The sequence below is a fragment of the Artemia franciscana genome, unplaced genomic scaffold (assembly GCF_032884065.1).
Source record: "Artemia franciscana unplaced genomic scaffold, ASM3288406v1 Scaffold_592, whole genome shotgun sequence".
Lineage (NCBI taxonomy): Eukaryota > Metazoa > Arthropoda > Branchiopoda > Anostraca > Artemiidae > Artemia > Artemia franciscana.
The window spans coordinates 98,096-111,626 of NW_027066231.1; the positions used below are offsets into that span (position 1 = coordinate 98,096).

The 13,531-nt window shown below is 35.4% G+C and overlaps 1 protein-coding gene across 2 annotated transcripts in view; it reads right to left on the reverse strand.

The window, feature by feature from the left end:
• Positions 1 to 13,531, reverse strand: part of LOC136043424 (VWFA and cache domain-containing protein 1-like) — a 102,728-nt gene that overhangs the window by 44,664 nt on the left and 44,533 nt on the right. For both annotated transcript variants that reach the window (XM_065728334.1, XM_065728336.1), the window contains exons 10-12: positions 11,560 to 11,706; positions 2,734 to 2,918; positions 587 to 788 (exon numbers count right to left, since the gene is read on the reverse strand). In XM_065728334.1, the coding sequence (XP_065584406.1) occupies positions 587 to 788; positions 2,734 to 2,918; positions 11,560 to 11,706 (534 nt within the window). The remainder of the gene's footprint in view (positions 1 to 586; positions 789 to 2,733; positions 2,919 to 11,559; positions 11,707 to 13,531) is intronic.

Genomic DNA, 13,531 nt, shown 5'->3' on the forward strand with positions numbered 1-13,531 from the left:
GGTAACATAAATAAAAAAATATAAATAAAAAATAAAATAACATAAAATAAAAAAAAACTCATTGCATTTTGTTGGTAACATAAACAAAATAAAATATAAATAAAAAATAAAATAACATAAAATAAAAAAAACTCATTGCATTTTGTTGGTAACATAAACAAAATAAAATATAAATAAAAAATAAAATAACATAAAATAAAAAAAACTCATTGCCTTTGGTTGGTAACAAATGGACCTGTTTGGGTATTACCAATGAAAGCTTTCTTTGTAGCGTGTAAATCTAAGGGGAAAGATTTGCCAAGAATTTTTACCAGAAATTATAAACCCTGACATATGTCTACTGGTTTGGACACGACGATATATGTTTAAATTTTTAATTACTATTATATTTCTAAGATAATCGTAAAACAATATATGATTTTTTTCTATTAAATATAATATCATAATATAATAATATAAAAATAAATATATAGTAAATATTTAGTAAATATTTGAAAATACTCAAATAAATGTACAATTATAGTATAAACATATTTTCTAAAATAATATATTAAATTGTAATTGCAAAAAAAAAATATATTCATACCAAATGTGACAGTTTGCTTTGCTTGCATACACATCTTTACAGAGCTAAGCCCAGCGTTTAGATCCAATCGATGATAAACTACATGATAGGTGGGAACCATCCTTAATCCATCAACTTTGCTCCTTTCTTTGTCTGATGTGGTTACTACGCATATTATCAAAGGGGAATCATGTAAGTGCTGCCAGGTGTACAATTTCGACGACTTAAAGAAAAGCATTAAATTAATCGTCTTGTCACAAAAGCTAAGAACAGGAAACCGGTACCTAGTATTCCAAGTAAATATGAATACTGTGTTAGAGCAAATACAAAAGATGGAAGCCACTGAAACAGACAAAAAAAGAGAGAAATATCAAAAAGAAACAAGAAATAGAAAAGAGAAGAGAAAATCGCCTTATCAAACAAGGCAACTTCAGCACTGAAAAAAAAAGTGCAAGAAACCAAAAAAATGGGATTAGAAAAATCAAACAAAATAATCTAAAAAAAAAATAATAATAAGAAAACTGAAAACAATTAAAATACACACAATATAGCAAATTAAATTTAACATATTGAGTGTCAACAAATATAAGCAGTAACAAAATAAATATGTATTTTTGGTCCTTCAGGTAAAAAAAAAGGGATAAAAAGATTTTCCCCAAGAGGGGGAGGGAATACTTTATAGGAACTTATAGGAATTTTTTTTTTCAACTTTATAGGAAGGGAAAGTCTTTCAACAACATTTTTAGGGTGACAAAACATTTCTAAGCCCTGTGTGCGGGTATTGTAACTCAGTTGTGAGACCCCATTAGCTAGATACATCTATATAAGTAAAGAAAGAGCAAAAAAGAACGAGGAAAATTTTAAGCCGGTTAAATAGAACTAGGAAAAAGGCTGACATTTCGCCAACAACCTCCACTAAGCTCTCATCAGTGAAAAAAAAAATACATATTGAAGAAAGTAAAACACCAACTGACATAACAGAGGAACAAAATATCCAATAGCAATAACAAATAAAGTTAACGATAGCAAATTATTCTATCCGAATTAAATTTCGGTTGAAAAATTGTTTCAATTTTTGAAACCATAGTCAGAAACAATTATTCCATGTTTAGTTCTTTCTTTATTTTTTATTTTGGCCCAAGCCCTTTTTCTTGTTATCAATTATTTCTAATTGTTTCCCATATTCTAATAGATTTTTGACTCACGTTATGCTTGGCATTAATATTTTCTTTTTATTCCTAGACTCGAGGATCCATGTATAACTAAATATCTGATCTGCCACTAGTCTTTTATCGAGGTTTAGGTTTAAAATTAGGATTTTTTATAATAAATTGTAACCAGGTAAAAGAAACCTTTTCGATTGGTTATCCTAACACAGACCAAGAGATCCTAATGCCAATGCATCCTTGGGGCTGGGAACGCATTCAAAACACCTTTTATCCATCCTCAGCATTGGGGGTGGTTTCCCGGCATAGGTTGAACCTATGTCGCATTTGGAGTGGAGAATATACATGACATCTCCCACAATTCAATTTATGGACTAAGATTTGTGTAAGCAAGGGTACCATGAGCAGGTTGTTTTATAATTAATTCGTTTTAATTTTGACATTATTTTGAAAAGGGCAAAAAAGGACACTAATTTACAAAATAAAAAAAATCTCTTAAATTACCATTTAATAAAAGACAGACATAATGCAAAACTTTACCAAGGTCCTATATAAAGTCCTTGATTTGACACTTTATTATCATATTCCTAGATCTCAACCTTCTAGGCATCCTTCAACCAAGAAAAACAAGATTCATAGAAAACAACCGAAAACAGTTTCTGAAAAAAAAAAATACCAACTTCGGCACTCCAATCAGCTTGAAAAAGCAATTTATAAGTTTCTTCGTCAGTTCGTCTAGTCAACATTTTCCCCTTGAGGAAAAAAATATTTTAAAGGTTTGGTTGCGTCTATACATGATATCTGAAAGTAGGCTAAATTTGAGGAGGAAAAACAAAACTTCAGATTGATTATGTGGCAAAGCTCTCTAAGAAAGAATCAAGTTTAACATTCTCCAATGGCGTCAGTTGAAGGAGACAGGGGAATATATACACTATTCAATTTTATTAGAGTCCTTGATCTTGCCTTCTAGTCGGCATTAAACCAAGACAAAAAAAAACTTACCTCGCATCCAGCACCACAGTCACTTTTAGTCGTTAACAGGGTTGCATAGCCGCTAGGTTCACGAAGAATTCTTTCTCTGACTTCGCCAAAATCTATGTCATATTCAAAAAACTTTAAATCAACGTGCATGGGTTGTTCCAGAATCGAACCAGGCCTTCCCAACAACGGATGATAGATTACAAAACCTAAGAATTAAAGACTGTATGATCCCGCTTTGCTTAAAATAATAGAATGGCAGATTAGCCCTTTAAAAAGAAGACGTACAAATTCTATCTTAAAGCCTGATCAGGCACGTCAAGTGTCTGATAAACTATTAATCCTTTACTCGCTTCACGATATGAGACATACGACTATCGTATTTTGTTAATGCGAGCTGTATAAAACATATGGATCGATCGCGCTTTCTATGGCTATAATAATAGAAAGGTTAAGATGACAAGGCCACGTTTCACGGATGAAAGATGACGGGTGGCCAAATTTGTGCTTAGTGGCATCTATCTCGGGTCAAATCAAAAGCAGGTGGGTTAGGAAGAGATCACAAGGAAGAATTTAAAGGGCATTGGAACTTTATGCGAGGGAGTAAAGAGTAAGGCCTTCAATAAGTTGGGGCGGAGGAAGAGTGTGCACAATCTGTCTTGTCCTAGGCGGTTTGGTGCTACAACGAGTTGTTAGTAGACATACCTATTGCAAGGTTTAGTGTTGTTGGCTAGGGGGAATAGAAACCAAAAGCTTGTTCATAATTTGAGTGCTACTAATGTTTTGATGTCGTATAAAAAATTGGATTTGAGGTTAAAAGAAGAGGACTATTTAGGGTTAGATCTGATCTTCCTTTTGTTCAATGGTTTAATGCATTTATTTTTCGAGTTTTTTATTTATTTATTATTCTATATCTCGTGTCTCTATTGTGCGATATAAATTAATTACTTCAAATAACATTATTATCTGTATTACTATAATTCTTCGATATGTTTACCTGAAGCATCGCAACTCCTCGAGGATGAAGGTGTTGCAAGTAGTCAGGTTTGAGCTGTTTCCAGTCGTGGCTTTATCCATTGCGCTTCCACATATTTATGACTACTTCAATATTATTAATACTTCAATACATTTAATAATACATCCAAAAATATGAAAATAAAGACTATGTTATACAAGTTTTTCGAACTTACATTGTAATTGCCATTACAAATTCCTAAGAAAGGGCGTTACTGAGATTCAAGTACTATGGAAAAACAGACTGGTAAAATTGATAATCCCATTTTTAATGAAAAAAAAAAATAAATATGCAGTTTTTGGTAATCGAAGGCACTAAATAACCAAAATAACTAATTTATTTTTAATTTAATTAGAAAAACAGGAATGGATAAACAAACAAGAGCTAAGAGCTCATATGGCACTTGTGACGAGGCAAGAAGAGCTAAGAGCCAAGAGCTCATATGGTATGAGCTCTAACAAAATTCTAAGAATCAATAGATTGATTTAAAAGAAAAATCAGAGGCTTAATGCCGGTCAGGATTTAAAAAAGACCTCTGAGTCACGATGTCCTTCTAGATATCAAAATTCATTAAGATCCGATCACCCACTCGTACGTTATAAATACCCCATTTTTTCTAATTTTTCCTCTCCCTTTAGCCCCCCAGATGGTCGAATCTGGGAAAACGACTTTATCAAGTCAATTTGTGCAGGTCCCTGACACGCCTATCAATTTTCATCGTCCTAGCGCGTCCAAAAGCACCAAACTTGCCAAATCAATGAACGCCTCCCCCCAACACCCCCAAAGAGAGTCAATCCAATACGGTTACGTCAATCACATATCAAGGACATTTGCTTATTCTACCTACCAAGCTTCATCCCGATTCCTCCACTCCAAGTGTTTTCCAAGATTTCCCTCTCCAACTCTCCCCAATGTCAAAAGATCTGGTCGGAATTTGAAATAAGAGCTCTGAGACATGAATTCCTTCTAAATATCAAATTTCATTAAGATCCGATCACCTATTCGTAAGATAAAAATACCCCAATTTTCACGTTTTCCAAGAATTCCGGTTTTCCACTTAAACTCCCCCCAATGTCACAGGATCTGGTCGAAATTTAAAATTAGAGCTTTAAAGCACAAGATCCTTCTAAATATCAAATTCCATTAAGACCTGGTCACCCTTTCGTAAGTTACCAATACTTCATTTTTCCAAATTACCCCCACCCCCCCAACTCCGCCAAAGAGAGCAGATCCGGTCCAGTTATGTCAGTCACATATCTTAGACAGGTTTTTATTCTTCCCATCCTGTTTCATCCTGATCTCTCCGCTTTAAGTATTTTCTAAGATTTCCGGTCCCCCCTCCCAAATGCCCCCCAATAACGCTGGATCCGGTTGATATTTAAAATAAGAGATCTGAGTTACGAGGTCCTTCTAAACACGAAGTTTCATGAGGATTCGATAAATCCTTCGTAATTTAAAAATACGTCATTTTTTCTAATTTTTCAGAATAAATCCCCCCCCCCCAATAGAGCAGATCCGTTCCAATTATGTAAATCATGTATCTAAGACTTCTGCTTATTTTTTCCACCGAGTTTCAAGATCCCTCCAATCTAAGCGTTTTCCACGATTTTAGGCCCCCCCAAACTTCCCCCAATGTCACCAGATCCAGTCGGGATTTAAAATAAGAGCTATGAGAAACTATCTCCTTCTAAATATTAAATTTCATTGAGATCCGGTCACCCGTTCGTAAGTTAAAATACCTCGTTTTTTTCTAATTTTTCAGAATTAACCACCCCCCTCCAACTACCCAAAGAGAGCGGATCCGTTCCGGTTTTGTCAATCATGTATCTAGGACTAATTGTTTTCCAAGGTTTTAGGTTTCCCCCTTCCAGCTCCCCCCCCCCCAATGTCACCAGATCCGGTCGGGATTTAAAATAACGGCTCTGAGACACGATATGCTTCCAAATATAAAATTTCATTAAGATCTGATCATCCGTTCGTAAGTTAAAAATACTTCATTTTTTCTATTTTTTCCGAATTAACGGGCCACCCAATGCCCTCCAGATGGTCAAATCGGGAAAACGACTATTTCTACCAAATAGCTGAAGAAGGTGTACCTTTTCTTGGAACTGGAAATTGTCTTTGGCAATCAGTAGATTCTTAATTTTCGAAATTTTACGGACAAAAAGGGGTTGTCAACCTTACCTAACTATTTCGGCTGATTTATTTTTACAGTTCAAAGTGGCAACAGTGAACAAAATGTAACACCGACCGGATGACTTCATAATTTTGAAACAGCCAAAGAAACAAAAAATAGTTTTAGGTATGAGGGGGAATTAGGGGCCAAATGTTTTCATTTTGATATCCCAGGTCTTTTAAACAAGAGCTAAAAGCTCATATGGCACTTGTGACGAAGCTAGAAGAGCTAAGAGCCAAGAGCTCATATGGTATGAGCTCTAACAAAATTCTAAGAATCAACAGATTGATTTAAAAGGAAAATCAGAGGCTTAATACCGGTTGGGATTTAAAATAAGAGCTCTGAGTCACGATGTCCTTCTAAATATCAAAATTCGTTAAGATCCGATCACCCACTCGTAAGTTATAAATACCAGTTTTTTCTAATTTTTCCTCTCCTTTAGTCCCCCAGATAGTTTAATCTGGGAAAACGACTTTATCAAGTCAATTTGTGCAAGTCCCTTCCCTGACACGCCTACCAATTTTCATCGTCCTAGCACGTCCAGAAGCACCAAACTCGCCAAAGCACTAAACCCCTCCCCCCAACTCCACCAAAGAAAGCGAATCCAGTACGATTACGTCAATCACGTATCTACGTGTCAACAGATCTGGTCGGGATTTGAAATAAGAGCTCTGAGACATGGTTTCCTTCTAAATATCAAATTTCATTAAAATCCCGCCACCCGTTCTTAAGTTAAAAATACCTCAATTTTTTTCTAATTTTTCCAAATTAACACCCCCCCCAGCTCCTCCAAAGAAAACGAATCCTCCAATTATGTCAATCACATATCTAGAACTTGTGCTTATTCTTCTCATCAAGTTTCATCTGATCTCTCCACTCTAAGCGTTTTCCAAGATTTCTGTTTCCCTCCTGCAACCCCTTACGTCCCCGGATCCAATTCGAGTCGAAAATAGAACATTTGAGACATAAGATCCTTCTATATATCAAGTTTTCATTAAGATTCGATCACCTATTCGTAAGATAAAAATACCCCGATTTTCACGTTTTCCAAGAATTTCGGTTTCCCCCTCTAACTCCCCCCAATGTCACATGATCTGGTCAGATTTTATAATAAGAGCTTTAAAGCACAAGATCCTTCTAAATATCAAATTTCATTAAGATCTGATCACCCGTTCGTAAGTTACAAATACCTCATTTTTCCGAATTAGGTCTGGTCCGATTATGTCAGTCACGTATCTTAGACCTATTTTTATTCTTCCCATCCAGTTTCATCCTAATCTCTCCGCTTTAAGTACTTTCTAAGATTTCCGGTCCCCCCCTCCAATGACGCTGGATCCGGTTGAGATTTAAAATAAGAGATCTGAGTTACGAGGTCCTTCTAAATATGAAGTTTCATGAAGATCCGATCAATTCTTCGTAAGTTAAAAATACGCCATTTTTTAATTTTTCAGAATTAACCCCCCCCCCCCTAATTCACCCAAATAGAGCGGATCCGTTCCAATTATATCAATCACGTATCTAAGACTTCTGCTTATTTTTCCCACTAATTTTCATCCCGATCCCTCTACTCTAAGCGTTTTCCATGATTTTAGGTTACCCCCCCCAAAAAAAAACTCCCCCAATGTCACAAGATCAGGTCAGGATTTAAATAAGAGCTTTGAGAAACGATATCCTTCTAAATATCAAATTTCATTGAGATCCGATCATCCATTCGTAAGGTAAAAATACCTCATTTTTTCTAACTTTTCAGAATTAAGCCTCCCCCCCCCAACTACCCCAAAGAGAGCGGATCCGTTCTGGTTACTTCAATCATGTATCTAGGACTTGTGCTTATTTTTACCACCAAGTTTCATCCCGATCCCTCCACTCTAAGTGTTTTCCAAGATTTTAGGTTTCCTCCTCCCAGCTCCCCCCAATGTCAAAAGACCCGGTCGAGATGTAAAATAAAAGCTCTGAGACACGATTTCCTTCCAAACATCAAATTTCATTAAGATCTGATCAACCGTTCGTAAGTTAAAAATACTTCATTTTTTCTATTTTTCCGAAATTACCGGCTTCCGCCTCCCCCCACAGATGGTCAAATCGGGAAAACAACTATTTCTAATTTAATCTGGTCCGGTCCCTGATACGCCTGCAAAATTTCATCGTCCTAACTTACCTGGAAGTGCCTAAAGTAGCAAAACTGGGACCGACAGACAGACGGACAGAATTTGCGATTGCTATATGTCACTTGGTCAAACAGTTCATGGTAACGAACTGTAGTAAGGAGAGACCCGGCTCAATAGTAAACGAAACTCTAAAAACGGAATTTTTATCAAAAGAATCGGATTTTCATGCTGATTTTAAATATACAAGTCCCATCAAATTTAATCTTTGTCATCAGAAGTTACGAGCCTGAGAAAATTTGCCTTATTTTGGAAAATAGGGGGAAACACCCCCTAAAATTCATAGAATCTGAACGAATATCGCACCATCGTATTCGACGTATCAAAGAACCCTATAGCAAAAATTTCAAGCTCCTATCTACAAAAATGTGGAATTTCGTATTTTTTGCCAGAAAACAAATCACGAGTGCGTGTTTATTTTTTTTTTCCAGGGGTCATCGTATCGACCAAGTGGTCCTAGAATGTCGCAAGAGGGCTCATTTTAACGGAAATGAAAAGTTCTAGTGCCCTTTTTAAGTGACCAAAAAAATTGGAGGGCACCTAGGCCTCCTCCCACGCTCATTTTTTCCCCAAAGTCAACGGATCAAAATTTTGACATAGCCATTTTATCCGCATAGTCGAAAACCATAATAACAATGTCTTTGCGAATGACTTACTCCCCCACAATCCCTGGGGGAGGGGCTGCAAGTTACAAACTTCGACCAATATTTACATATAATAATGGTTATTGGGAAATGTACAGTCGTTTTCAGGGGATTTTTTTTTTTGGTTTTGGGGGTGGGGTTGCGGGGAGGGGGCTATGTGGGAGAATCTTTCCTCGGAGAAATATGTCATGGGGGAACAGAAATTCAATGAAAAGGGCGCAGGATTTTCTAAAATTACTATAAAAAAAATGAAAAAATAAACATGGAAAAATTCTTTCAATTGAAAGTAAGGAGTACCATTGAAACTTAAAACGAACAGAGATTATTACGCATATGAGGGGGTCTAAAAATACTTTAGCATAAAGAGCGAGGTATTTAGGAAGAGATAAATACCTCGCTCTTTATGCTAAAGTACTTTTAGCAATTTCAACTATCTGTTTTACGGCCTTTCTGATTCAGAGGTCATTCTTAAGGAATAGGGACAAAACTTACGATTTAGCGTAAAGAGCGAGGTATTAACGAGGGTACAAACCCCCTCATATACATAATAAAAATATAAGAATATATAAGTTTGTTACGTAAGTTAATTCTTAGGTTACGTATATTTTTTACTAATAAAAACGTTCGTTAAAAATTAAAAGTTCTAGTTGTCTTTTTAAGTAACCGAAAAAATGGAGGGCAACTAGGCCTCCTTCCCCATCCCTTATTTCTCAAAATCGTCTAATCAAAACTAAGAGAAAGCCGTTTAGCCTAAAAAAAGAATTAATATGCAAATTTCATTTTAATAATTTATGTGCGGAGAGCCAAAATCAAACATGCATTAATTCAAAAACGTTCAGAAATTAAATAAAAAAAAATAATTTTTTTACTCACAGTAAGGATCGACATTAAAACTTAAAACGAACAGATATTACTCCGTATATGAAATGGGTTGGCCCCTCCGCAATCCCTCGCTCTTTACGCTCTTTAAAGTTTGACTCTTTGCCACAATTCTACTTTTTAAAACAATTAAAAGCTTTAGCGTAAAGAGCGAGGGATTGCGGAGGGGACAACCCATTTCATATACGGAGTAATTTCTGTTCGTTTTAAGTTTTAATGTCGCTCCTTACTTTCAGTTAAAAAAAACTAGTTTTTTTTATTTCATTAATACCAAGTGCCATAAAAACTTTAGTTGTGATCATGTGAGGCATTTTTCTAACTTTCAGATCAATTTAACATTTGAAAGAAGTCAAAATAGCAAATAATAAGCCTCAAAAACTCAAATACTATATGACTAAGTAACTAAAATTGTTAAACTCGGCAATAAAATTGCCGTAACGACCGAATATCACAGCTGTAAAAGGAACCAAAGGAAATACGATACGGTATCATCGGCTGTTACTAGGGTAACTGATGTGACCACAGTGTTATGGAGGGCACCAAATAATCAAATTAATTAATTTCATTTTTCATTTAATGAGAAAAACAGGATAGGACAAGCAAGGAACAGATGGCACCAAACAACTTAAGAAGGTGTAGCTTTCCTTTGAAGCTGTAGTTATCTTTGGGAATCAGTAGATTCTTATTTTTCAAAGTTTTATAAGCATAATGCTTTGTCAAACGTAACTACGTTTGTAACTACATTGTGCTTATTTATTTTGACGGTTCAAAGTGGCAACACTGAAGAAAATATCACACCGGCCTGATAACCTCAGAACTTGAAAAAAAAAAATCAAATTTTAGAAAACCGTGGCAGTAACAACTATCAGTTTTGGTAGTAGGGGGCATGAAATGTAAAAAAAAAAAAATTAAATCAGCAAAAATATCAGCTAAAAATTTGGCACCAAACAGCTGAAGAACGTTTTGCTTTGGAAGTCAGGCGAATGTTAATATTTAGCGTTGTCAAATTGTATTAATCAGTTTTACTTATTTATTTTCGCGGTTCGACGTTATAATACTGAGAAAATGTTACTGGCGTAAAAACTTCACAATTTTGAAGTTGCCGAAAGTACAGTTTTAGAAATCATTGTTTTCAGGCATGAATAGACCAAAGATGAGTCCATGGGCCATAATGGTTTATTATGATGTTCTGGATATTTTACATAGATAAATAACATTTATGTATAAAATACATAATAGGTACATAAAATGGCTAACTGAACATAATGTGCAGTTTATTACACTCTGCTACCACAAGGGTAAAGACAACCTTTTGTACATCAGTCTTTATTGCGCCAAATATTACCACAACGGACCTTCCAGGGCCCACAATATTTTTCTGTTATGATGACCTTCATACTTTAGGTATATAAAATTTCCACTGAATATATACATAAAATGTATGGATGAAATAAATAATAGGTACATAAAATGGTCAACTGACCATAATGTAAAGCTTTATTCACTGTCCTTCCACAAGGGTAAAAATAACTTTTTTATACCAGTTTCTGTTGCATTCAATACTACTGCAATGGACCCTATAATAATTTTTGTATTGAGCCAGTACATATTTGCACAGAAATCACGTTCATTCTTCATTGTAGATTTTCTTTTAACAATTGGTCTGAATTAGCAATAAGAAGCATGATGAAAGAAGGGGGGAGGGAGAAAACAAAGGATGACCAAGAAATTTCCTTAAAAGAGCAAAAAAAAATGCATGTAAATGAAAAAACAAAACAGCAAGTGATAGTGCTGAACAGACAAAAAAATGGACGAGCATGATGCATGGGCATTGGTAGCAGTGTCTCTGCGTTTGTTTGTTGATTTTTTTTTTGTCTGGGGGGGATGAAAAATAGAAAGAAGAGAGAGAAGGGGGGGAGAGGAGGAAAAATCGGTAAGAGAGACGTTAAGAGAGATAAAAAACAAACTCACCAGCCGAATTAATGACAAAAACATAGGAATCATCACCCTGACTATATATGACGCTCTCAAGGAAATCTTCAAGAGCTATATCAACTCCAGTTACACCAATCAAATGATCCACATGATAACACGGCATGCTAAGTGATATGACAATCCCTATTGGGAAAAGAAAAGATTAAACAAAAACACAGAACATAGAAAAGATCAATAAAGGACGAATCAAATAATAAAAAAAAAATGGTATTAGCAGTAGTGACAGGGTTCCTGTTTCCATGGGAGCCCTATACCTGGATTCCACGGGAGTTCTGTACCGTCATTCCATGACAGCCATCAGGTGCATGTTACGTCATAGAGAATTTTTCCAAAGAGAAGTATGGGCATTTTACGTCATAGGGAATTTTTTCTAAGAGATGAAGGCGTCTGTTGCGTCATAGTTTCTAATTAAAAACCCGCGAGAGCCAGGGGGAAAACCTTCAGTGCTTATTTAGTTCATAATTCCTAAGATTGTTATGATTAAAACCACCAGGACTTCTTTATTTCGGGATTTATAATATTGTTCCTTAGAAAACCTTAAGGGGGCCCGCTAAATAAGGATTTTCTTGTATTTAACCTAATAGTTTCTTTAAAAAAAAACCTATGCTAAATCAGGATTTCAGGGCTTCTTTACCTCAGGATTTCTAAGAATTTTCTTTAAAAAACCTTCTGCGGGGCCCACTAAATCAAGAGTTCTTTGGTTTTTACCTAATACTTTCTTTAAAAAAAACCTACACTAAATCAGGATTTCCTTGGGTGTTATGTCTAAAAACCTTCAGGGCTTCTTTACTTCAGGATTTCTTTGAATGTCCTTTCAAAACCTTCTGCCCCCCCACCAAATCAGGGGGGCACCCTTTCAAGTAAGAGACACATTCCTTACATCTTTCCGATATATTCATGCATATCAGCCATTTCATGTTAGCAAATTTTCAGCCATTTTCTTCATGGAGAACCGTTATAGGGACTATTGATTTTACGGAACAAATGACCCCTGTTATTTCCCGGAAAACAGAAGCCTCGTCTAATATTCTTCTAACGGGGAACCGAGTAATTCCATTGTCCCTGGGGGGCTGTAAAAACAGTGTTTAGACCGGAAATTACATTTGTCTTCTATTAGGTTTTGAACGTAACATAACAAGATTTTCCAAAAACGGATATGTCTCAAAGATACCAACAGGTAAGCCTCTCATTCCAACACCGGTAAGCCTCATATCCCACCAAAAAAAGATATGCACACCTAAATTTAACCTACTATGATTCTCTATATTAGATAAACATCTAAAAAAAACTCCCATCCTGCTATTACACGATTCTCACAATGATAGAATAACCTTATTTTCTCACAAATTCATTAAAAGCGCTTTCAAGCAAGTTGGTTCAAAAAAAATGCATAAGTTGGGTTAAACCCTTATTGGTGTAAAGACCTATTTCCTACCAAACAGTTGCTATTATATAGGAGGGGAGCATCCCGTTATCTGCTAAACTAATTCATTTAGGTAGATCGTAAATAATTACTTTAGGACGTGTACCGCACATAGCGTTATGTGATTACTGAAAATAGACTCGCTTATATACCAGCTACTTTCGTATGGAAAATATCAGTCTAAACGGTTACATAAATGTATTTTACCAATGCAAGGGAGTGAATGATGTCCATTATGCTAAGAATAGCAAACAAATGTCCTTTCCTGCCAATAATAATGATTCTCCACCTTAGTAAAATTTCTCATAAAATTCTAGTTTAGCTTCTTTTTTGCTATGTTGAAAAAGGGGGTTAGAAAAATGAGACGGGGGTCTATATACTTGCCCTGATAAGATATTTTGAGGCGCGTACCAGAACCTATATTATCACGCTTTAAATAAGTAAGCACTAAAATTCTCAGACGCGGGGATAATGACAAATTTTTTAAAAGCTTTTCTTTGAAAAACTATTCGCATAACAATTTAA